We start from the raw sequence: 27,010 nt of genomic DNA, 5'->3' as shown, positions 1-27,010 counted from the left end.
GAGTTCGGTGGGGCACGAACAATGGGTCTACCGGGACAGTCAGGTTTGTGGATTTTGGGGAGAATGTAAAATCGGGCCGTGCTTGGCTGGGGAACAATGAGGTTGGAGGCTCGGTCTGGCAGGGCGTGAGAGTTGATGAAGTCGGTGATGGTGCTAGAGATGGTGGCCTGGTGCTCGTCAGTGGGGTCATGGTCCAGGGGTTAGTAGGAGGAGGTGTCCGAGAGTTGGCACTTTGTAGAGATTGATGCGCCAGACTACCACGGCACCTCCCTTGTCGGCGGGTTTGATAACCCAGTCTGGGTTGTTGCGGAGTGAGTCGATGGCAGTACGTTCAGGGGGGGGAGAGATTGGAGTGAGACAGGGGAGTGGAGAAGTTGAGGTAGTTGATGTCGCGACGGCAGTTTGGGATAAAAGTCCTAAGGCAGGAGGGCCATGAGGGGGGGTCCACGAAGAGGGGGTTCGTTGGAGACGGGAAAAGGGATCATCAATGGGGGGCGAGGACTCCTTCCCACGGAAGAACGCTGTGAGGCGGAGGCGACGGTAGAAGAGCTCCAAGTCGTGGTAGGCGCAGAACTCATTGAGGTGGGGACGGAGGGGGGGACAAAGTTGAGACCTCTGCTGAGGACCGACCGTTCGGTGTCGGAGAGGGGGAGGTCGGGGGGGATGGTGAACACACGGCAGGGATGGGGGTTGGAGCCATAGAAACGTAGAAAATAGGTGCAGGAGTAGGCCATTCGGCCCTTCGAGCCTGCACCACCATTCAATATGATCATGGTTGATCATCCAACTCAGTATCCTGTACCTGCCTTCTCTCCATACCCCCTGATCCCTTTAGCCACAAGGGCCACATCTAACTCCCTCTTAAATATAGCCAATGAACTGGCCTCAACTACCTTCTGTGGCAGGGAATTCCACCGATTCACCACTCTCTGTGTAAAAAATGATTTTCTCATCTCGGTCCTAAAAGACTTCCTCCTTATCCTTAAACTGTGACCCCTTGTTGTGGACTTCCCCAACATTGGGAATAATCTTCCTGCATCTAGCCTGTCCAACCCCTTAAGAATTTTGTAAGTTTCTATAAGATCCCCCCTCAATCTTCTAAATTCTAGCGAGTACAAGCCGAGTCTATCCAGTCTTTCTTCATATGAGGAAAGTCCTGACATCCCAGGAATCAGTCTAGTGAACCTTCTCTGTACTCCCTCTATGGCAAGAATGTCTTTCCTCAGATTAGGAGACCAAAACTGTACGCAATACTCCAGGTGTGGTCTCACCAAGACCCTGTACAACTGCAGTAGAACCTCCCTGCTCTTGTACTCAAATCGTTTAGCTATGAATGCTAACATACCATTCACTTTCTTCACTGCCTGCTGCACCTGCATGCCTACTTTCAATGACTGGTGTACCATGACACCCAGGTCTCGTTGCATCTCCCCTTTTCCTAATCGGCCCCTATCAGACAATAGTCTACTTTCCTGTTTTTGCCACCAAAGTGGATAACCTCACATTTATCCACATTATACTGCATCTGCCATGCATTTGCCCACTCACCCAACCTATCTATGTCACTTTGCAGCCCCCTAGCATCCTCCTCACAGCTAACACTGCCGCCCAGCTTCGTGTCATCCGCAAACTTGGAGATGTTGCATTCAATTCCCTCATCAGATCATTAATATATATTGTAAATAGCTGGGGTACCAGCGCTGAGCCTTGCGGTACCCCACTAGTCACTGCCTGCCATTCTGAAAAGGACCCGTTTACTCCTCCTCTTTGCTTCCTGTCTGCCATCCAGTTCTCTATCCACATCAATACTGAACCCCCAATACCGTGTGCTTTAAGTTTGCATACTAATCTCTTATGTGGGACCTTGTCGAAAGCCTTCTGAAAGTCCAAATATAACACATCCACTGGTTCTCCCTTATCCACTCTACTAGTGACATACTCGAAAAATTCTATAAGATTCGTCAGACATGATTTACCTTTCATAAATCCATGCTGACTTTGTTATTGGGTTCAATTGATTGGCACAGACTCAATAGGCCAAAGGGACTGTTCTGTGCTGTGTCTGTCTAAGGCTCAGTTGCAAGGGAAAGCATGATAACTGCTCCATTTCATTATAAAGAACAAAGGTGACTTAACTATATTTGCTTTCCAAACGTTTACTTAATGTTGAAGTATAAAAATCATTGTTTAACATTTGTACAATTGAATTGGATCTTTGGAAATAACTAAATGCTGTTTGTATGAAGCAATTACATCTCGTGTCAGACAAGAGACTCAAGAGGCTGTCCCATTGCGGCGATCTAATCTGCGAGTTTAGACGAGTTTGCCCTCGACTCACTCGCAGCATGGTCGACACGAGGTCCTAGGAGGTCCTAGGAGGTCACTGGAACTCTCCTTCATGCTCGAGGGAAGTTCCCGAATACTCGTGGCCTCAGCTAGGTTGCTGAAAATGTTTAAGCATGTTGAAAAACTTTCTGCGAGTAAATTTGGTCGACATGGTTCTTTTTGACTCGCAGTGCAGAGGAGTGGGGTCGCTATTTAGTTACAGGCAGTTGTAGGCAATCTCCTTCGCTGACCGGGCATTTTGATTGGCTCATTGGCGTTTTCAGAACCAGGTAAAATGCCCGCTAAACTTTATTATACAGTGGCTTGCAAAAGTTTTCATACCCCTTGAACTTTTCCACATTTTATCACGTTACAACCACAAACGTAAATGTATTTTATTGGGATTTTATGTGATAGACCAACACAAAGTGGTGCATAATTGTGAAGTGAAGTGGAAGGAAAATGATACATGGTTTTCAAATTTGGTTACAAATAAAACACTGAAAATGTGGCGTGCAAAAGTATTCAGCGCCCTGAGTCAATACTTTGTAGAACCACCTTTCGCTGCAATTACAGCTGCAAGTCTTTGGGGGTATGTCTCTCCCAGCTTTGCACATCTAGAAACTGACATTTTTGCCCATTCTTCTTTGCAAAACAGCTCAAGGTCAGTCAGATTGGATGGAGAGCGTCTGTGAACAGCAATTTTCAAGTCTTGCCTGAGATCCTCATTTAGATTTAGGTCTGGACTTTGAATAATTTGAATAATAACACATGAATATGCTTTGATCTAAACCATTCCATTGTAGCTCTGGCTGTATGTTTAGGGTCGTTGTCCTGCTGGAAGGTCAACCTCTGCCCCAGTCTCAGGTCTTTTGTAGACTCTAACAGGTTTTCTTCCAAGATTGCCCTGTATTTGGCTCCATCTATCTTCCCATCAACTCTGACCAGCTTCCCTGAAGAAAAGCATCCCCACAGCATGATGCTGCCACCACCATGTTTCACAGTGGGGATGGTGTGTTCAGGGTGATGTGCAGTGTTAGTTTTCCGCCACACATAGTGTTTTGGATTTAGGCCAAAAACTTCAATTTTGATCTCATCTGACCAGAGCACCTTCCTCCACATGGCTTGTGGCAAACTGCAAACGGGACATCTTATGGCTTTTTTTCAACAATGGCTTTCTTCTTGCCACTCTTCCATAAAGACCCGATTTGTGGAGTGCACGACTAATAGTTGTCCTGTGGACAGATTCTCCCACCTGAGCTGTGGATCTCTGCAGCTCCTCCAGAGTTACCATGGGCCTCTTGGCTGCTTCTCTGATCAATGCTCTCCATGCCCGGCCTGTCTGTTTAGGTGGACGGCCATGTCTTGGTAGGTTTGCAGTTGTGCCATACTCTTTCCATTTTCGGATGATGGATTGAACAGTGCTCCGTGAGATGTTCAAAGCTTGCGATATTTTTTTATAACCTAACCCTGCTTTAAACTTCTCCACAACTTTATCCCTGACCTGTCTGGTGTGTTCCTTGGGCTTCATGATGCTGTTTGTTCACTAATGTTCTCTAACAAACCTCTGAGGCCTTCACAGAACAGCTGTATTTATACTGAAATTAGATTACACACAAGTGGACTCTATTTACTAATTAGGTGACTTCTGAAGGCAATTGGTTGCACTGGATTTTATTTAGGTGTATCAGAGTAAAGGGGGCTGAATACTTTTTGCACGCCACATTTTCAGTTTTTTATATGTAAAAAAATTTGAAAACCATGTATCATTTTCCTTCCATTTCACAATTATGCAGCCACTTTGTGTTGGTCTATCACATAAAATCCCAATAAAATACATTTACGGTTGTGGTTGTAACGTGACAAAATGTGGAAAAGTTCAAGGGTATGAATACTTTTGCAAGCCACTGTACTTCTTGAAAAGTGTCCCACCCTGAGAGAAAAAAAAAAGGAGAGAAAAAAAACAAAAAAATGGAGAGAAAAAAAAGGAGAGAAAAAAAAGAGAAAAAAAAAAAAAAATAAAAGATGGAGAGAAAAAAAGGAGAGAAAAAAAAAACGAGAAATAAAAGGAGAAAAAAAGGAGAGAACAAAAAGGCGAAAAAAAGATAAACAAAAAGGATCTCCCCAAAACCCTCGCTCCACCACTCCTACACTTCATCCACCCTTCTCCCCCACCACATTTCTCCCCCCCTTCTCCCCCCCTTCTCTCCCCTTCTCCTCTCCCCTTCTCTCCCCCCTCCCCCCCTCCGCACTCTCTAGAGGACAGTGTGCAGCCGTCTTTAACCTTCCTCTTCATCACGGGTGTGAATTTCAGACAGCGCTCCCCCGCTTTCCCTGGCCCCCACCTTTGCGATGTGTTTGCGTGGTCGGTCGATCCAGCTCGTGATTTCAACGCGGTCGGTCGATCCAGCTCGCGTTTTTCCAGGCGAGTGCCCTCGTGCTTGAAGGTCGAAGGGACTCTTCTTAACTCGCGGATTAGGGACAGCCCCTTAAATCAACTGAAAGAAACTAATCTGAGTATTTAAGACGATAAAATATGAACCATTTGGAAGAAAGGAAACATTAGCTGATATTAAAGAAATAAATTGTATGCACTGAACATGTCCTTTTGAAACGTATCTTATTTCACGTTATAAGCAGAAAAATGTACCAAGGCAATGTTCTTTTAAAATTTCAATAATTAGACATACCCTTGTCCCAGAGTTGTCTGAAAGAATGCGATCAAGCCTTGTTACAGTTTGGGTGAGATTTCATCATTACACCAATTAGGTCTAATTAGCGTTGGTGTCAGAAAATTGTGTTTCAGCAGTAAGATAGAGTCATCTCATATCAGAAGACTGTTACAGATGTACTATATTTTGTTTTCTAGGAATTGCTTGTAAGAGTACCTTTTGTGTGAGCTACAATCTTTAGAAGAAGTTTTTCATTTGGCTAGTCTTTCGGGTAAGTTGCAAAGCCCACGATAACGAGTAAAATTCAGATCTAGGATGTACACTCTTGCAATGATATCTTATAAGTTTACATACTTGAAACATTTATGAAACTATTTTTTCCCTCAATCAATACATAGGTTTATCTATTAATTTCATTCAAGGAAAAAATGTGTTATCTTTTGTATGTTTGAATAAAACACCTTATTACTTTGGTAGATGTATTTAGCAAGTTGAATACCAGTTGTGTTTTTGATTTGTATTGGAAAATGAAATGCATATCACATGGGTATGTATATAGATTATCAGAGCTTCATTGTTGCTTTTCCTCAGTGAGTCTGATCCTTGGTGGTTTACTGTAACTCTATTTACACTCTTATTTTCCTACCATAATAATAATCAAGTTATTATTTCAAATGAAGAGAAATCTCAAATTAAGATCACACAAAATTCCTAAAATTATTAATGTGGAGAATTATTTTTGTCTTGCATTGAAACAAAACAAGGTAGAACTGGCTGAGTAAAGTGCATAGTGTTACAGAACATGAGCAGCTCTTTTACATGTTCAGTGGTAATGTTGTTTATAAGTAGAAGCATTTAAGAAACATACTCTAATTAAATGAAAGCACACCAGGTGCTGAATGTGGACCTAATTAAAATAGAGAGCTGGATGAGCACTGTGGCTTCTGCATTTTCCTATTAATTATGTTCCAAACTAAATCCTTTCCAGGGTAATTGGAGGTTTCCTCCAACCCTAGCAATTTAGCAAATTCTGCATTGAACTTCAGTTAAAGGTTAAATGCCTGTCACAAAATACAATTCTACGTGGATCTAACATTACAGGATTCTCCAACTGACTTGAAAAACCTTTTTACAGAATCAGTGAGAAGTTATTAGTTTCCACTTGTATCTGCTACACTCATGTTGCAATTTTGATGGTGAATTTTTACAAAAATAAAAGAACAACCAATAGGAGAATAAATGTAACAAATCTTTGCTCTATCACAATGATATTGTTAACAATATTACTTTTTAACCTTGTGACATTTGAGTGTTTAGTCTTTTTTTGTGTTATGCATCTTCACAATTGCATGCAATCAAATGAATTTAGTCTGAAAATAGTACTCAGACGAAGTGTTTGCTTAGGAAATTGCCTCAAGCCATTTTTGACTTGGAGCTTTCCCGTTTGTGAGCTTGAGTGGATATTTCGAGTTATCCTTCATCAGAACAAGTTGGGTGCTTTTCCTTTGTACAGCCCTCTTTGGTGTATGAATGGTATTAAGTGCCACTGGTAATGTGAAATTCACATCTGTGCATCCTGACGAGGGGCTAATGTGGCAGTTATTGCCTTTGGGCTAAGGAAGGATCTGCATTTAATATATCAGCAGTTTTGAAACAATGCACCTCTCAATTTTTCTCTGTGGGTCGGAAAGCTGAAATTGAAATCTTGTGCTGTTGTTGTCAGAAGATGCCATTTGAAGTGAACTTTGAGGTTTCTGTCTGGCTCATGTGGGGTTTCATGTCAAGTAAACTTCGAATGGATATAGAGTAACTGTTATAAGACAGAATAGCGATGCATGTCATGTACAGAACCTATCTTAACACTATGTGGTCATTAATCGTGAGGTAATCAGGTGGGTTTTCACTCACCACTTTCAAGAACTAGGGTTAACGAATGCTCGCCATGATCATCGGAGCCTGCTCTAACTATGTGGAGTATGTCAGTGGTCTGAAAATGAATTGGGGAGAGTTGCATTTGATTTATATGAGATCTCATTTGTCATAGTTCAGGGTTCTATTTCGTACATAATTTATTCCTCTAAGGATTGACATTATGTAAAATGAACAGTCCCTAAGCGGAATTTGGCGCTTTTCATTCTTTTGAAGTAATCAAACAAATCTAAACACTAATTGTGTAAGAAGGAACTACAGATGCTGTTTTTTTTGCGTATAAACACTAATTCTGATTGATAATAATTTTACTGGATCATTGTAAGTTAAAATTAAAATATTCTGGGTTCTGGACAGCTCTAGTGAGACTGAAGAAGGGTTTCGGCCCGAAACGTTGCCTGTTTCCTTCGCTCCATAGATGCTGCTGCACCCGCTGAGTTTCTCCAGCATTTTTGTGTACCTTCGATTTTCCAGCATCTGCAGTTCCTTCTTAAACATCTAGTGAGACCATTCATGTTATCCTTTAAGGTGGGGAACGTGATCTGTATGAAGCTATATCACACCGTAATTAGCTGTGGAGTTCCACGACATTGATGGAGTTGGAGTTGTGCGGCAGTGACTTCGACAGAAATTATAAAAAGTTCTAATTAATGTTCTTTATTAAATGTTAATTCGACTCTTTGTTTTTGGTTCTCTGTTGATTTGATGTACAGTTCTAACATTTTGGTTTTGCATACGATTCATAAGTAAATCCTTAGTTTTCAAATTAAACTATTGTTTTGTGGTTCTACATTATCACCTAAACTGCTGAGAAACTATTGATATCATGTATTTCTCAATAGTGTGTAAGAAGGAACTGCAGATGCTGGTTTACACCGGAGAGAGACACAAAATGCTGGATAAACTCAGCGGGTCAGGCAGCATCTCTGGAGGAAAGGACCAGGTAACGTTTTGGGTCGAGACCCATCTTTAGTCTGAAGAAGGGTCTTGCCCTGAAACATCACCTATTCCTTTTCTCCAGAGATGCTGCCCGACCTGCTGCGTTAATCCAGCATTTTGTGTCTATCTTAATAGCGTTCCATTTTATGATTTATCTGCGTTAATGTGCTTGCCTATTGAAAGAGTCCTCAGCTGCAGAACTGACAACTTTTGTTGGACTTTTTTTGTTTGTTTCCCGTTATGTGTGGGAAAAGCTGCTTCCTGGTTCACAACTGCTTTAATTTTAAATTCACAGCTCATTGTTCTGGATCCCTCTTCTTCCAGCAACTTAAAAGGATAACATTTTGTCATTTTAAGAAGCTTGGTTAGGCCATCCCTCGGTTGTAAAACCCAACAACTGGGTCTTTCCAGTTTGTGTTTAACAATGGAAGTATGTACATCTACTTTCTGTTGCAAATAAAATGGAACTCTGAAATTGGATATACCTGTACCTAAAATTGGAATGGGTAGATTTGTTTTAAGCAACTCTGCCTGCGTCTCATCAGAAGTGAATGTCTTCGTTGTGCAATCTATCCTACAATTAATTGGGTAATTAAGTAATCATACCGATGTATTGCATAGTGGAGAAGTTACAGTAACAATAGAAACATATTTGTGGTAAATCTCTGTTGCAGTTTGAAGTGATTAAAAGTCTCGTTATTTCAGGGTAATACCCAATTTGCAGCATCTTTTTGGGTCAAACCTGAAATGTATAAACTGCAAATTTACTCCTAATTCTGATATAGAAATATCGAGATATCTGAAAATGAGCAATTGGTTTGATTACCAGTGGAACAGAATTTCACTATAATAATGATGTAAATATTTTGATGGATTGTAGAAAACATTTTAAAATCTCTTTTGGTCATGATCATTAGTAGTGAATGATATTCAAAGGTTTCAAAGGTCTTTTAATGTCACATGTACCAATTAAGTTACAGTGATATGCGAATTACCATACAGCCATACGAAGAAAAAAAGCACAAGACACACAACTACATAAAAGTTAACATATACGTCCACCACAGTGGATTCCCCACATTCCTCATTATGATTGAAGGCAAAAAAGTCCAATCTTCTTCCACTTTATTCTCCCGCGGTCAGGGCAGTCGAACCAACCATCGGGGCGATCGAAGCTCCATCAGCTGGCGGTTGAACCTCCTGCATCGGGGGGATCAAAGTTCCCGAGTTGGGGCGGTCGAAACTCCTGCGGCTTGAAGTACCCGAAGTCGGTCTCTAACCAGAGACCGCGAGCTTCGTGATGTTAAAGTCCGCAAGCACCTAAGGTTGGAGCTCAGAGGTCGATCCCTGGCAAAGGGATCGCGGGCTCTGCGATGTTAAAGTCGCTTGGGCATCCGTGGTGGAGCTCTCAAAAGTCAGTCTCCAAGAAAGGCCGCCAACTCCTTGGTGTTAGGCCGCAGTGTGGACGGAGATATGATATGGAAAAAAAGTGCATCTCCGTCAAGGTAAGAGATCAGAATAAGTTTCCCTCACATAACCTCCTCCCACATAAAACAAGCTAAAGAACACTAACAACATACATTTAACACATACTATTAAAACATAAAGAAGGAAGGGACAGACAGACTGTTTATCAAAGATGTATGACCCAATAAGTTAAAATTAACCATTGTTTTTCTAAATTACTTTCACTCTGTATGTGATTTGTTCCATATTTTATCCATCATCAACTCATCTGCTCCCAGTAGGAAAGCAACTGACTGTTTTAATTTTGTGTTGCATTTCAAACTTAAATCTGCTGGTGATCATACTATAGTGTTATTCTTTACACAGCAGTACTGACAGCTTGAACTTATTTAATGCCTCTACTTAGTGTCTAGCGGCAGTTCACAGGACCATAATGAGACAAATTTAGCTGCAGTGACTGCCATTAACTATTTATGTTTTTTTTAATATAACTTTGCCTTTTAAATTCGAACAAATACTAATTTTATGTTTTATATTATTTTAATGGTGAATGTTTCCCTTTCTCTTAAAGCAATTATTACTAAGTTATTTGAATAACTGACATTGATGTTGAGCATGATCATCTTCAGATGGATAATATAAGTAATTGTATCAGGATTGCAGTGCTTCTGAGATGCCTTTGTGGTTGCAAGTCTGACATTTAGCTACTGTGTATGTGGTCTATTCATGGTGACCATGATGGCACATCGGACAGTTTTTAAGTTTCTTTTGTGTAATAGGTTTCTCCCAATGACATGGTTTGTGTGGATGTGCTTTAGGATTGCTCATGATATTTATGGAAGATTGCAGCCAAATATCTTTTGCCTTGTGTCTTTTGCAAGAATCTGTTTCTCTAATTGTGTGAGTTGTTTGACTTTACTAACTTCTTCAGCTTTGAAGGTGCTTCTATTACTGAAGGTGCTTACTCAACAAGACTCACCAGAAAGGCCAAAAAAAAAATCATAGCAGACCACTTTCACCCAGCAAATTACCTCTTTAATCTCCTCCCATCAGGAAGGAGATATAGAAGCATTTAAAGTAAAACATCTCGCTTCAGAGACAGCACCTACCTCCAAGCCATCAGATATTTGAATTTGCACTAATCACTCTGCACTTTCTTTTGCACTTGCACTTACGCTTAACATGACGCTGCTGGGTACTGTCCTTCCTGTAAATATTGTCCTTCGTACGGTATTGTCTGTATTATTTATTGTGGTGTATGTGGTGGTTGTATTGTACTGTATTGTATCTGTCTGAGAGCGAACCAAGACACATTCCTATCAACTTGTTGACATGGCAATAAACTTCTTGAATCTTGAATCTTCTAAAGGTAATAGTATAGATACAAAAAGTTTGCGTGACTTCAAACAAGGATGTTGCTGAGGTATGGGAAAAAATATATATTTTCCGGATTTTCTGTTTTTTTTAAGATGTTTGTGGATGAGCAACAAGTTTGCTAGCCAGCATGTTGGAGTTGACTTAAAGGTCCCGTGAACATACAAGATTGCATTGTTCAATTGGACAACTTTTGCCTTTGTCCTGGCAATCACAGTTCAATTTGTTGTGGTCGGGCAGTAAGAGGTTTAATGTCACTTGGGCTCAGATGGAGCAGGTCAAGTCACTTAATTGCTGATGTCCATGATGTTTTGGCCTTATGCAAGGAGGATTCCCATTATAAGTGAAAGTTTGTCTTGCTATGAGGCATAGGATTTGTTGATTCAGTGCCATATTATTCATGTATGCATTGAAGAATATTAGTCTTGGTACAGAATAGTGTGATGTCTGTTGCGGAGAACCAGGGCCAGCATTATTAAGTTACTCCAGTATTTTGTGTCTATCTACAGTGGAAACCTGCATCTGCAGTTCTTTCCTGCACAATATTCTGCCTTCTGCAGGCGTAATGTTCTGAGGCAGAGATAATTATTGTAATCTTCAATACAAAGCCTTTAAAATGGACAGTGCCATAAGTTGCTGATCAATATGAAAAGATGTACTATTCTTGGATTTCTTCTGTTAATTGCCTTTGGTGTGCACAGCTAGGGTTAAGGCTTGGTTGTCATAACTGTCTCCAGGCTGGCATCCAGACACTGGCACAATGGAAGGCAGAGGATGAATATATTTCAGGAGTTTGGAATTATGTGCAGGAATGAGTGGGTTAACATATGATGCGTGTTTGATGGCACTGGGCCTATACTCGCTGGAGTTTAGAAAAATGAGGGGGGGCCTCATTGAAAAGTACTGAATAGTGAAATGCTTGGATAGAGTGGATGTGGAAAGGATGTTTCCACTAGTGGGAGAGTCCAGGACTAAAGGTCATAGCCTCAGAATTAATGGACGTTTCTTTAGGAAGGAGATGAGGAATTCCTTTAGTTAGAGGGTGGTGAATTTGTGGAATTATTTGCCACAGAATGCTGTGGAGGCAAAGTCAATGGATATTTTAAGGCAGAGATAGGCAGATTCTTGATTAGTACAGGTGTCAGGGGTTATAGGGTGAAGGCAGGAGAATGGGGTTAGGAGGGAGAGATAGATCAGCCATGATTGAATGGCGGAGTAGACTTGATGGGCCGAATAGCCTAATTTTGCTCCTATCATTTGTAACCTTATGAGTGATGTCGGTATGATCATGGTGCTGCAGTTAAATGACTGGATTTGTAATTGCAGGGTTGGATGAACAATCCCGGGATTTGAGTTCAAACCGACTATAGTAACTGTGGAATTTGCATTTTATTTAATTGTTGTTTTAATTAAATGTAAGTCTTACGAATGATGACTACAAGAACTAATAATGTTGTAAAAATCCATCTATGCCATTTATGGGAGCAAATCTGTCATCCTCACCAAATCTGGTCTATGCATGACTCTAGACCACCTAAGGTGGTCATTCAGTTGCAAGTGGTTCACCCCCACACTTTTTATCAATGGCAGCTAGGAGTGTGGATTAAATTTTGGTATTATGAAAAATGAATGATACCCTTGGTTTCTGTTGATTGGCTAGTTGTTGAAGACAATGATCCCTTTCATTGAAGAAGGGTCTCAACCCGAAATGTCACCCATTCCTTCTGTCCAGAGATGGTGCTTGTCCCGCTGAGTTACTCCAGCTTTTGTGTCTATCTTTGGTTTAAACCAGCATCTGCATTTCCTTCCTACACATCCCTTTCATCTGCTGTGCAGTGGGATGCTTCTGGATTTCATGATATTGAAGTGTATCATTACTAAATGGTGGATCCATTGTGAGTTAGTTGAAGAAATTCAAGAAGTTACTATCCCTATTGGGCTCCTCCTATTTCTTAATTGTAACTTAACCACCTCCTTCATTTGTGATGGCTGTCAAAGAATTAAAGTCATTGTCCATTCTAGTTCGTGATAAATTCCCACGTTTCTGTGGAATAGTGCTGTTTTGCTTTTCTTTTGTGTTTGAAGTTATGACATTTATCTGGATCTTTTGAGTTTTGGAATTCGTGGATTAATGTCATCAACATATCATCCCAACTTGTGTTTAGGATGTCAGAGCAAATATAGAGACCCAAAGCAGGCTCTTCGTTGTCTTCAGGGTGTCTGCGGTTTAAATCTTCGGTTTAAACTAGTATGTGCAGTTCCTTCCTACAGAAACATTTGGAAACATCGGTTTGTATCAATTTAACTTGATCAATTATTTTGAGGAGGTAACAGGTAATTGATGAGAGTAGGGGTGTGGGTGTTGTTTACATGGATTTCAGTAAGGAATTTGATAAAGTCTGCCATGGGAGGCTGATCCTGAAGATTATGATACATGGAATTAATAGTGACTTGATAGTATGGATTCGTAGCTGGCTAACTGTTAGAAGATAGTGGGCTGTGGTGGAAGGGCAATAATCAGGCTGGAAGTTTGGAAGGACAATATTCAGGATCGAGGTTTGGAAGGACATTATTCAGGCTGGAGATCTGCGCTGGGATCACTGTTGTTTGTAATATATATTAAAAACTTGGTTGTAAACATAGGTGGGTTGATTTGTAAGATTGTAGATTACACCAAGATTGCCGGGGTTGCGGACTGTTAGGAAGGCTGCCAAAGTGTACAGCGGGATGTAGATCACCTGCAGAAATGGGCAGAAAAATGGCAGGTGGAATTTAATCCAAGCTAGTGTGAGGTTTTGAACTTTGGGAGATCAAATGTAAGGAAAATTAATGGCATTACTCTTAACAGCATTGATGTACAGCAGGATCTTGGGTTCCAAGTCAACTCTCCGAACGTCGCCACACAAGTAGATGGAGTGATAAAGAAGGCATATGGTACATTTGTTTTCATAGATCAGGGCATTGAATAGAGGAGTCAGGAAGTCATGATGCAGCTTTATAGTACTTTGGTTAGGCCGCATTTAGAGTATTGTGTGCAGTTCTGGTGACCCCGTACAGGAAGGACATGAAGGCTTTGGAAAAGATTCGGAGGAGGTTTACCAGAATGATGCCTGCATTAAAGGGTATCGGCTACAGGGAGAGGTTGGGCAGACTTGGATTGTTTTCTCTGGAATGTCAGAGGTTGTGGGGAGACCTGATATAAAAATATATCAAATTATGAGAGGCATGGATAAGGTAAACAGTTGGAATTTTTTTCCCGGGATGGAAAAATCAAATACTAGAGGGCATAACTTTCTGTTGAGAGGGGCAAAGTTTTGCACAGAGGGTATTGTGTGCCTGTAATGTGCTGCCAGGAGTGATGGTTGAAGTGGATAGGTTAGTGGCATTTAAAAGACTTTTAATATGCTGGGAATGGAGGGATATCAGTTACGTGCAGGTAATTAAGTGATGGTCTTGGCATCGTGTTCAGCACAGACATTGTGGGCCAAAATGCCTATTCTCATAAGTGCTAGGAGCAGAATTAGGCCATTTGGCCCCATCAAGTCTACTCTGTCATTCAATCATGGCTGATCTATCTTTCCCTCTGATTCCCCTTGTTCTTCTAAACTCCAATGAAGTCAGATCCAACCTGACCTGACAGGCCTATGCTCTTTAGATTAGATTAGATTAGATTCGTTTTATTGTCATTCAGACCTTTCGGTCTGAACGAAATTTTGTTTCCCTGCAGTCATACATATAATTTTTAAAAATGGCAAAAACACACAATCAACACAAATTTAACATCCACCACAGTGAGTTCACCAAACACCTCCTCACTGTGGTGGAAGGCAAAATCTTAAAGTCTCTGTCTCTTCCCCCTTTGTTCTCCCTCTGCGCCGAGGCGACGGTTCAAACTCCGCGGGTGGTTGCTGCCTCCGCCGCAGCTCCAGGGCCGAGTCGGGTCTCCGCCGCTGCTGCTGCTGCTGCCGCCACCGCAGCTTCTGTGCCGAGCCGGGTCTCCGCTGCTGCTGCTGCCGCCGCCACAGCCTCGGGGCCGAGTCAGGTCTCTGCTGCCGCTGCTGTTGCTGCTACAGCCCCAGGGCCGAGCCGGGTCTCCGCTGCCGCCGCCACAGCTTCGGTGACGAGTCCGGTCTCCGCTGCCGCTGCTGCCGCCGCCACAGTTTCGGGGCCGAGTCAGGTCTCCGCTGCCGCTGCTGCCGCTGCTACAGCTTCGGTGCCGAGTCCGGTCTCCGCTGCTGCCGCCGCCGCCGCCACAGTTTCGGGGCCGAGTCAGGTCTCCGCTGCCGCCGCTGTTGCTGCTACAGCTCCGATGTCGCCAGCTCCGCCATTAGGCCTCGGCGCAGACGGAGACGGGGGATACGACCGAAGAAAAAGTCGCATCCCCCGAAGGAAGAGACCAAAACATGTTTCTCCCACCCCACCCACACACATACACAACTTAACAAAACAAAATTAACTAAAACATGACAATGAACAAAACGAAAGAAAAAAACAGACGGACTGCAGGTGGGCCGCAGCTGTTAAGCCAGCGCCGCCATCTTGGGAATTTACATTTCACCTTCTCATCTAGGTCATTAATATAAATAGTAGAAATAGTAAATTTTCCGTATAATAGTAAGTATCCTGTCCGCACCTTTATTAGTGTACTTATAAAACACACTGCAATTTATGATCAAGAAGTGATTATAGTAGGCATTTCTGTTTGCTACAAGCTGCTGGCTTATTTGCATTCCTACACCAACTGTCTCACCATAACCAGAATAATTATCACTTCACCGTTGGTCTATCCTTTGTGTGCCATGATGCTGGATTTACACCATTGATATGATTGAATCTCATCTCGGTCCTTTAGGGCTGGTAATTCATGCCCTAAGCATCCCGTTTAACAGAATGATAAATGGTTCTAACATGGAAATCAACCTGTGCTCAGAAAGGTGGCAAATAGAATGTCACTTGTGTTGGCAAAAATTATTCTTAGCAGTTTTTAAGCATTAATTATATCTTCGTATATATTCGATTCCTTTCTGTGTCTTTCTGTCATAGTCTTATTTCCCTCTCTTCTGTTTGATTGTAATCTTATTTCCCTGTTTCTGGCATCTGTAGTTTCCTGTATCTCCTCTTTATTTCCCTGTGTGTTATTTGTTCTGACTATACATGTATTTTGTTAGTTGAGAGGTTATGCTATTGAACTCAGTTCATGAGGTCCCAGGTGCCCCATTGACCTCATCGTACCCTTATTAATTGGCGTTTCCAGCATTTTTTTTAGCACTGAAGTGATACTAGTTGAAGGATGAGGAAAGAAATACAGCCCCCAGCACATGGTGTGAGATATAATTTCTGGGCCAAAGTATCATAAATTTCATTTATAATCTCAGGATAAACTAAAGTAGAGCAACCAATGAAATATTGTTTGAACTGTAATTTGTTATAAGGTAGGAAAATGTGGGAGCTAAGTTACATAACAGTGTTCATAAGCAGTAGTGAAATTACTGCCTACATAATCTATTTTAATGATTGAGGTGAATTTAGGTGAATTATAAATCCTGCCAGGCATCTTTTATAGAAACAGAAGAAATCCTGTTTCTTTAAAGTCATCTGGATTCTTTGGCATCCACTTGAGAGAACCGATAACATGCTTAAAAGTGCCACCTTCAACATTTCAGCAAGTGCTCGGCTTGGCGTAGCATTGAATTGTCAGCCTAAATTATGTTTCTAAGTCACTTTAGTGAAACTTGAATCCTTTACTGATGGCTTTTGAGCCAGCCGTTATGTGATATAATTTCCACTAGTGACAAGTTATCTGGTTGGGTCTAAAGCAAACTTGCCTGGAAACCAGTGCTTTATAAGTATTGTGATATTCTACATGCGTTGCCTTGAAATTTGCTGATGTCTATTATTTCAGTGGAATATGACCCAAAAGAAGTCTTTAACAATCACAAATGTTAATTTGGCTCATTTGGCATCTCTCGTATTATTACCATTCATCTGGACACAGCTGCACCTCCACAGGCTGAGGGGAACAGTGATAAATTATATGCTTGCAGTGCAAACACTGTGCAAGTTCAATGGTTCTCATCATTATAACCTCCACTGGCCATGCCCCTGTAAGGATAAAGTTTGTTATCTTGCCATATGGAGAATTATAGTTGTATGCTTGCCATCTTGACAGCTTGGTGCAAAGGTATTGGGTCTGTGTCTCTGGAAACATTGTTTAGTGTTGGAAAACTATATTGTTTGAACAAAATTCAAGGTAAAAAGCAATACAGTTGTACGTTAAATCTTTTGCATCTTCTGACACCTTTTGTGCCTGCCCCACAGACTGACGAGTGAACGAAGATTATGGATTGTAATTGATATTTTACGTAATTCTGTAGACTCATTTAGCATAGACCACGTTATAATATGTGGCTTTTTCTATTTCCCCTACAAATAATTACCATTATTTTGTAATTTTACTTTGCATACAGTAAATGGTAGGAAATTTGGATTTATTTAGAATCTTAAATGCAGCAAAATGTCGTGATGTTTCACTGGATCTTTAAATGGAAGGAGAAAAACTAGATGTTCAATGGAAGAGACACGCCAGAGGAACAGGTACACCAGACCAGGGTAAGGTTTGGTGACAAGAGCGTCCTTAGTGGCTTGAGTGGTCTCATGTAGGGGAAATAAATCATTACTTGTTAGTGCCATGAGGACAATATATGTGATCATCAATGATAATCCAAAACAACGTTTGTTTTAAAAGAGAGAGTAGATTATGGTGCTTTATGGGGTGATATGGAGATCTATAGAATTTTGTTTATTGTTCAGGCTGGTGAATCGAGTCTAGAGTATGTACAGGTGCAGTGAGGCATAGGTACAATAACATCTTGCTTTAGCAGCATTACAGGCACATAGACTCAAATAATAAACAAAACAAATTGTGCATAAATGGTGCATGACAGTGCAAAGAAAAGGACGGCCAAAAAAAATTGTTAGTGTAAAAATACACAAAAAGAAAACTAGTCCATGTTAGTACAAGATGATGTCCATGGTGTTCCATTCCCAAAGTAGGATTAGACTTTAATATGTTTAAGAAGGAACTGCAGATGCTGGAAAATCGAAGGTAGACAAAAATGCTGGAGAAACTCAGCAGGTGAGGCAGCATTTATGGAGCGAAGGAAATAGGCAACGTTTCGGGTCGAGACCCTTCTTCAGACTTGAGTTTTATAGGTCAGCTAGTACTGAAGAGGAATTGAAGCCATAGGCAGGGCAGACTTGAGTGGCCTTATGGACTATTGCATTTTCTTGAGGATTGAATTGGGGAGCAGAAAAATTAAGTTTTATCCATGGTCGATGACCAAAGATGTGTCCGGGGGGGGGGGGGGGGGGGGGGGGGTGCTGGGTTGAGGATTGTGAGAGTGTGAGATGAGTGAGCTGTTGATGTCCAAGGTATTAGAGATTCCTGGTATTAGTTGAACAGGAAGTAGAGAAAGATAATGCTAGAGTAACTCAGCAGGACAGGCAATACATCAGGAGAGACATACAGACCATCCCTGGGTTATGAATGCTTATTTTATGGAAACTTCTTTTTGAACCAGTTCCCATAGCATTATTACATTTAAAAAATGGACATACCGACATTTGTTTGTTCCTATATATGCAGAACCAGTTTTCGCTCTCTCCACATTGCAATTCTTTCTTATCAGTCTTGTGTTCTTTTGATGCCATTCGTTGCAATACTGTTGAGGTGTAGTTACCGTATTCATTGATCTTTTGGACGCCGGTAAAAGGGGAACTTGTCTTGTTACCTAGCGACGGCCTGTACTGATATTTGAAATATAGAGACGAGGCCGGATGTTCATTAAAACAGTCACTTGATCATCCAACATTGATTTGATTGTTAATGATTCATAGTTTTCAAGATCTTAAAACAATTTCCTTTTCAAATTCAATATTAATAGTGTTGCTTGTTATTTTGCAGATGTTTGTGAAGAATTGCACAAAGAATTTCCAGCAACAATGACAGAGGATCTGAAGAGGAGATTTGAATTCCAAAATTCAGTAATCCAGTCACAGGCAAGATGTTTTGTGATTTTTGAAAATTAAGCCGAATTTTAGATTTGTACGTGATCGTAATGTAAAGTGTCTGTTTCTGCAGGCTGTAGGACATCTTGTAGCTGCCATTTTAAAAGAAAATGGATCGTCATCTTTGATAAACTATTCTTCAGATAAGGTTGGTGCTCATACCTTGGTTAAATTGGCTCACAAATGTTTATCAATGACAGCAACAGCTGATATCTTTCAGAAACCATGTCCTCATTTATTATTTTCACATGTGAGGAATGTCTGAGGTGGATTTTTTTTGTCATGGGATGCTTTTTCTTTTGGCAATATTTTTGAGCATTTACAAAGTATTCTTTTGAACTTTTGTGTTTCTCAGCTGTTGTGATGAGAGTCTTTTTGAAAGTGCTTGTTGCGGTTCACTTATTCTTAAACAGACAAAAACGCAAATAGAAACATAGAAACATAGAAAATAGGTGCAGGAGGAGGCCATTCGGCCCTTCGAGCCAGCACCGCCATTCATTGTGATCATGGCTGATCGTCCCCTATCAATAACCCATGCCTGCCTTCTCCCCATATCCCTTGACTCCACTAGCTCCTAGAGCTCTATCTAACTCTCTCTTAAATCCATTCAGTGATTTGGCCTCCACTGCCCTCTGTGGCAGGGAATTCCATAAATTCACAAAATAACATCAGTAATCAAGCAGTAATCTTTATTTCGCCAGCCAGGTGGGATAAGGACTCTATAGTATGTAGATACAGACTATACAGAGCTCTAATCCCCACACAAAAGGGCAGTGATTAAGTGCATGTATTTATACTCCAATAATCAGTGATTCAACAATACCTTATCTACAGCCTCTTGCTTCTTAAGATTGACAGGTTCTTCTGACAGAGGAAGGGTTAGACATATATGGTTATATGAGAAGGCTATTTTTCTGCAGAACTATTTTTTTTACTATGACGCACATTATAATCTTATAGAGCAAGGGTTAGAGCCAAGAGTCTCAATATCCTTTAAATGTTTATATTACAGAGGAAACATTCATGAAGCTGTGCTTGTTATCTCGCTTATGTTATTGGAAAAAGGTACATCAACATCTTGTTAGCCTTGTTAGTGTACTAAGAGCAAGGGTTAGAGCTTTTTGTCGGCTTTGCAATTTAATATGAGAAGGTGACAGCTTGTCTTAGTTTCAGCTGAATCCATTTTTGTAAAGTTTAAACTTTTTAATATTTTAATATGGTCCCAGATCTACTATGGGTGCTAATTTGGAATTCTTTTTTTAATGTTTTGGTTTCATAGTGGCAGATCTTAAGGTCATTTTTGTGATTGAAGGATTAAAAGGCAATATGCCGCAAATATTAATAAAAAATAATGGAGTGCACCAGAATGTTTGTTTAAAATCAAGCTCAGTAGAGCATTTCAGTAAGCACTCCTGAGTGCATCATTCCTCTGGTATTGCTGAATTGAAGGAGACTGGACCTCAAACACTGATCGTTCCACTAACTCTGGCAGACAGCTTGTACAGCATTCAGTCACTTGCTAATTTTAGCATAGTCTAACGATATTATCTTTATCCCTGGCACGAACTGAATACCAAATCCCCACAATTGTATTGCCTTTCTTGTGAATTGGTTTGAGTTGAACCAAAGTTGATAAACAGAAAATATTAATAGTAAATGCTGGTAGAAAATTGTGAAAATGTTGTAGTAGGCCCCTCTCGGTCATGACTGACCATGGGCGATGTCATATGGAGGACAATGAAAATAGTATTTGATAACTGAATGAACTTTCACATATTATCTTTCCACATGGACCCTCATCAGCTTAACAGCAGGTACGTCCTTGGGAATTAGAGTTCCATGAAAGCAAAGAGCTGAAAAAATTATACCCATAACTGGCATGTCATAAGGTCATAAGGGATAGGAGTAGAATGAGGCCATTCGGCGATTAAATCATGGTTGATCTATCTCTCCCTCCTAACCCCATTCTCCTGCCGACAAACGGTCATCATTTTTAACCTACTAATTCCTGGGATCATTCTTGTAAACCTCCTCTGAACCCTCTCCAGATCCAGCACACCCTTCCTCAGATATGGTGCCCAAAATTACTCACAATATTCCAAATGCGGCCTTACCAGTGCCTTAAAGTGCCTCAGCATTACGTCCCTGTTTTTGTATAAAAGGCATCTTGAAATAAATGCTTTTATTGAGTTTGGTTTCTTTACTACCGATTCAACTTGCAGATTAACCTTTTGGGAAGACTGCACCAGCACTACCAAGTCCCTTTGCACCTCTGATTTCTGGATTCTGTCAGCATTTAGAAAATAGTCTACGTCTGTATTCCTACTACCAAAATGCATGACTCCACACTTTGCTGCACAAAATTCCATCTGCAGCTTCTCTGCCCAATCTCCCAACCTGTCCTAGTCCTTTACAGAGTCCCTGTATTCTCTACACTACCTGCCCTTCCACCTATTTGGTATCATTGCAAACTTGGCCACAAAGCCTTCAATCCCCTCGTCCAAATCATTAATATACAATGCGAAGAGTAGCGGCCCCAGCACCGACCCCTGAGTAACTCCTCTGTGAAGCCGCTGAGTTCTACTAAGACATTGCTGAAACTTTTGAAAATGATTTGAGTACAGAATTTTTGAAAATTTGTAAGTATACATGCTTTTACTTTTCAGGAAGTTATAAATGCATAGTTTTAACTATCGGAATTAATTTAACATTGAGGTTACTCTCAATTTATATGCTTACTTATCTGATGTAGAATGTTGCAGCAATAAGCCAGGTATTTTTATTATTGTGATACAGTTCCTATCATTTTTCTCTTGCAGAGTCCAGCATTGAGCTTGTTGTGGGAGAAATGCTGCTGTGACGATGTGGTGGTTCGAGCAGCCTGCTGTGAGGCGCTGGTCGCCCTTGTGGCTCAGAACCATGCCGAATTAAATTATGTGCTCAATGGAATTTTGAATCTAATTCCTTCTGCCAGGTACCAGAAATAATTACACAAGCTTTAGCATTACTTTGAGGCAAGATATTTCAGTTCCTATCTGAATAATATCCTTTGACTGTAAAAACTTGCAAGTTTATCCACATTCTCAACTGCTGTGAATTTGACAAGGCACTTGCTCTATTGTGTGCAATACAAAAACACTGAGAGAATAAGGTGCTTTCCTGAGCTTCACCTGCCACACTTAATGAGTTTTAAACAGATAAGGAGTGATTTACCTTCATATTTGAGGACTAATCACAGCTATTCCTTGAAGTGATAGTTTGTTATTTTTTCTGTATTAGCAATTTTGCATAACGATGGTCATATGGGAGCAAGTGAGATGTATACTGTAATTATCTCAGCAGTTGGAGGAGGAAACTTTCAACGATATAGGTGTGGTTGCATACTCTTGAGTTTTGAAACAGTGATCCTGGGAATGTCTTTTTGCTGTGGGGAATACCTGATGACCTCACTCAGTACTTTAGCTGTTCATCTGGAATCAATGTGTTGCAGTTGAATAAAGGGGACTATGGGGCCATGAGGGAGGAGCTGGCCAAAGTTGACTGGAAAGATACACTAGCAGGGATGACAGTGGAACAAAAATGGCAGGTGTTTCTAGGAATAATACAGTATTAATGCAGAATAAAGCAGGATCAGTTCATTCCTTGGAGGATGAAAGATTCCAAGGGGAGAAAGGGACGACCATGGCTGATAAGGGACGTCAGGGACAGTATAAAAATTAAAGAGAAGAAGTAGAACGTAGCAAAGATGAGCGGGAAGCAAGAGGATTGGGTAATGTTTAAAGAATAACAGAAGATAACCAAAAAGACAACACGGGGAGAAAAGATGAGGTACAAAGGTAAGCTGGCCAAGAATATAAAGCAGGATAGTAAAAGCTTCTTTAGGTATGTGAAGAGGAAAAAATTAGTTAAGACCAAAGTTGGACCCTTGAAGACTGAAAAAGGTGAATTTATTATGGGGAACAAGGAAATGGCAGATGAGTTGAACAGGTACTTTGAATCTGTCTTCACTAAGGAGGACACAAACAATCTTGCTTGTAATTGGTGCACTGTGAGTATCATTAAAGGCTGTCTGTGAGAAGCTGCGGTTACCGTTGGCAACGTCCCATTGTGATGTCATTGTGGCACTCGACAGCTCGGGAACCAATGTGCACTGTGAGTGGCATTGTGACATCATTTGAAGCTGCTGGAAAAAGGCTCTCTGTGAGAAGTGGTTTTTGGCTTTATTTTTACTTTAATCGCGAATAACTTTTGAAATAGAGCATAAAATCTGAAGTGAGCCTGATGAGGTCGTGGAGGGGAAAAACGTGAGTAAGAATGTGTAAACATTTAAGCATCAGCGCGTAGCATTTTGAGGAAGATACAATGAATACAGACAGACAGACACACCCAAGATCAGACTTTTATAGGTATAGAGATACACTTCCAGACTGTAAGCTTCTCTAAGACTTATTAAGTCCTATTTGAGGCGTGGGGTTTTGCATCGGATTTAACTGATGTTTGTTGAACTTTGTTAGCACCTTCAACCCAGCTGTTACTAATGAGAACTTGGCAGCCATTCATAAAACAGAATTAAATAGTAGCTAATATTTGAAGACAGTTAAGTCTAAACTTCAATGCAAAGAAAGGATCTTGGATGGATTGTGAAATAGCAGTGATTGTGTTTGACCAGTAGGTGAAGAAAATGGAGACTTGACCCTTAATTAATGGTCCCTAGTTTGGATGTGTCAACCCAGAAAATCGTCAAGAATTGTAACGTTAATAACAATGCTGACAACTTTATGCGATCAGCTCATTTAATGATTTCAGCATCTAAACTGTGCAACTTGTACTGTTGATTCGAGGGATGCATTATTAGGTGATGGATTGTGTCAGGAGTTAAAGCAGGTTATATTCTGCTTCCTGCAGCAGGTGCTGTCAGTATCAAATGCTTGGGATTGTTAAAAATTCGCACAAGGTGAGGAATCCATGGGCAGTACAAAAGGCCCTGGTGGAAGAAAAAAATAGGCAAATGGTTGGACAAAGGCCAGAGATGATAAACAAATGTAAAACAAAAAAATGTAAGAGTTGTGGATTGTGAAGCCAGAGGAGGGAATGGAAGGGGAGAGGAGAAATGGGTGGAGAGTCTAGGTGGGGCACAGGAGAGGGGGCAAGAAGAAATGGGAATGTGTGGAAGAAAGGGGAGGGATGGGGAGAGGGTGTTAGAGGTTACCTGAAATTGGAGAATTCAATGTTCATGCCATTGTGTTGTAAGCTTCCAAAGCAGAATATGAGGTGCTGTTCCTCCTGATTGCATGTGACACTCTGGCAATGGAATAGGCCCAGGACATGAAAGTCAGTATGTGAATGGGAAGGGAATTAAAATGATTAGCAACCGAGAGGTCCAGTAAGGTTTGGCAGACTGAGCACGTGTTCGGCGAATTGGTCTCTGAGTCTTTACCTTGGTCACCGGGAGAACGTACAAACTCTGTCCAGACAGCACCTGTAGTCTGGATCGAACTCCGGTCTCTGGCACTGTAAAAGGCCTGTCCCACTTGGGCCGTCATTTACGCGACAGGCCGGTAGTAAAAGCATCACCCATTGCTTCTCTCCAGAGATGCTGCCGGTCCTGCTGAGTTACTCCTGCATTTTGTGTCTATCTCCAATCGTCTTGGCCCGGATCCGGATCCGTAATGGCCGTGAGCCCCAGGCCAAGTTCGGCGATCGTTTGCCTGCTTCTGCTGCTGTTGGAGGTGAGACGTTGAGCTGACCCAGGATCTTGGGCCTGTCCCACTTTGGCCGTCAGTTACGCGACAGGCCGGTGGCGTGCGAAGATTTTGTTCAGGACGAAGTCCACACTCCTCCACGCCACTCCACACTCCTCCACACCACTCCATGCGCCCGTCACACGCTCTACCCACATGCTACCCACAAGCTACCCACATGATGGGAGGGGGTGATGTGGAGATGTTTGGATGGGATTATGGTATTGAATCCTAACTATTTTTACAATACTATAGTGATTTCAGCACAGAATATTAAAAATGTTATATCTCCTTTCAAGTAGTTTGGTGCTAATTTTTTCAGCGATTGTTACTCAAATGTGCAATAGATAGTAGAGATAAAATCAAGTTAGGAATTAAATTAATTCCCTGATTCAACCAGTTTGTATCTCAAAAATATCAATTTTTAGGACACCAAAAATGTGACATGCTTTGACACAATGAAATGAAGAGACAATTTCTGCATTAATTTCATTATACATCAAAACATTTTCAAGTTGTTGCTTTGCAGAGATGCATGTTTCACAGTAATAAGCAAAATTTTTGATGAATTTGGCATTGTGCTCTGAATGGCCATATTTCAAAGAGTGTAACGGTGGTTACTGTTGGTGTCCACCCTATTTTAGAGTAACCACCGTTACACCACAATGGTAAATTAAGACCAAAGAACTTCACAAGGAGCTTGAAAATTTTCTAGTTTGAATAACTCAATAGATAATGAAATTATGAGAAGAAAGATATCAAGATTCTGCAAAAACTGCTGCATGCCAAAATTAGTGAATATTTATGGTGTCCACCATCACCAGCATTTTGCAGCAGCTATATTTCCATCAAATTATGTACATGCAGTCTCTTATTATGTATGGACAATTATTTCCATAAAGTTTATTCAAAACATGAGAAAGAAATTACATATAAAGAAATACTGGAAGAAACAGGAGCTACTTTCATTTTGGTGTCCAGCATTGGACACTATAACGCACGTTTCAGTAGATAACAGGAATATTGCTCATTTGGTCACATACTCCATGTTTATAGCAAGAAAGTACATTTGTATGTTGAAAAACAGCAAAAGTGAAGAAATCAGCTATCATGCTTTAGAAAAAAATGCCTTTCTAAATTCATGTAACGGTTATGATGGACACCAAATATAAAGAATAAAAAAACGCATAGGAACGCATGTTAAACCAGAAATTTTGTTCATTAATGAAATTTTCTCAAACTTTCCCTGTCATGTACTGCCGCTGTGAGGGTTTTTGATTAATCTGAATCATGTTGAAATAATTTATTTGTGAACTTCACTATTATGTATGATGTCACACTTTTTGTACCCAGTATTGTAAAAAAAAATTACCTTGATATCCTGGCATCTCAGTTTCCGGTCATTCAACTTGTGCCTTTATGTTGGCTCTCTTGTACCAAAATGAAGAATTAAACTTTCCTTCCAGGTCTAGTATTTTAATTTTAAAACTTTATTTTAACACTTTAAAGTGTGGAATAATACCTTTATTTTTCAGAAATGCCCAAGGATTGATAAAAAGTATTGGAAAACTGTTGCAGATGCAAGTACAGAGTACTGAACAAAGTGGAAAAATGCCATATTCATGCCCCTATACGATCAGGTAATTAATGGAATGAAATGTATTAACTGTTTACAGTCTTGTATTATTTTAATACGTTAGCAAGCTCAGTAATTGTAAACTCTGTTAACTTTCAGAAAAAATAGCACAGGAAGTGAACGTATTTTCAATTGATGGAGGAGACCTGTCCTCATTCTTCAATGTCCAACTAGTTCACAGTGCATGTGGCCTTACAGCGCAAAATTGCCCATCAGCTTGTGGTGCTAAATTAGATGTGCTTTAATTAAAAAAAATACATTCATGATTATTCATGAACTTAAACATTTGTACATGATACTGCTCAGTGGCATTTTCACACTGGAAGACAGTGTTCTGTTTTGCAATGGAAATTCTGTGGTTAATATTTCAGTTCTGTTCAGCTGTAATTGTGGTAGATGGGATCTCTGAGCATGTGATGTTAAATGACTTGCCAGTTAAAAGCAATTCACTACGTAAGCTGTATGATTTTTATCAAGTGCAGCACATTGCAGGTGACAATACTGCACAGGAAGAGGCTATTTGGCCCCTTTGTGTCCACTCTAGCTTTTCAAATATTTAGATTTATCTGCTTTGCCCTGTGGTGCTATAGGTTTTTTTTAAGGCAGTATCCAAGTTCCAACCAGTATGCAGGTTACTCTTGCATTGCATTTCACATCAAACTTATTGCACTTGGTTCTTTTGCTAATATCCTTAAACCTGTGTCTTCCGATCACTATGTGTTTACCACTTGAAGAGGTTACTCCCTTTTGCATCAAAACCCTCCAAAATTTGAACTCCGATTGTCTGGACGTGAGAGCGGACAAGATGGATAATCAGTTGTGGGAATAGAATGATATGACTGAAGGAAACTCAGCATTAG

The 27,010-nt window shown here is 40.6% G+C and overlaps 1 protein-coding gene across 3 annotated transcripts in view; it reads left to right on the top strand.

Moving 5' to 3' along the window:
- focad (focadhesin) overlaps nt 1-27,010 on the top strand; it is a 233,122-nt gene that overhangs the window by 8,922 nt on the left and 197,190 nt on the right. Inside the window, exons 2-6 of one of the 3 annotated variants that reach the window (XM_033017834.1) lie at nt 5,195-5,268; nt 18,670-18,764; nt 18,847-18,921; nt 21,593-21,747; nt 26,050-26,154. In XM_033017834.1, the coding sequence (XP_032873725.1) occupies nt 18,708-18,764; nt 18,847-18,921; nt 21,593-21,747; nt 26,050-26,154 (392 nt within the window). In that variant the 5' untranslated portion in view covers nt 5,195-5,268; nt 18,670-18,707. Of the gene's footprint in view, nt 1-5,194; nt 5,269-18,669; nt 18,765-18,846; nt 18,922-21,592; nt 21,748-26,049; nt 26,155-27,010 lie in introns of those variants that run through there. The other 2 variants (XM_033017835.1, XM_033017836.1) reach the window with 2 other exon arrangements.

Source organism: Amblyraja radiata, chromosome 3 (assembly GCF_010909765.2).
Source record: "Amblyraja radiata isolate CabotCenter1 chromosome 3, sAmbRad1.1.pri, whole genome shotgun sequence".
Classification (NCBI taxonomy): Eukaryota; Metazoa; Chordata; class Chondrichthyes; order Rajiformes; family Rajidae; genus Amblyraja; species Amblyraja radiata.
The sequence above is the reverse complement of the archived record's forward strand: the minus strand, read 5'-3'. Positions and strand labels throughout refer to the sequence as shown.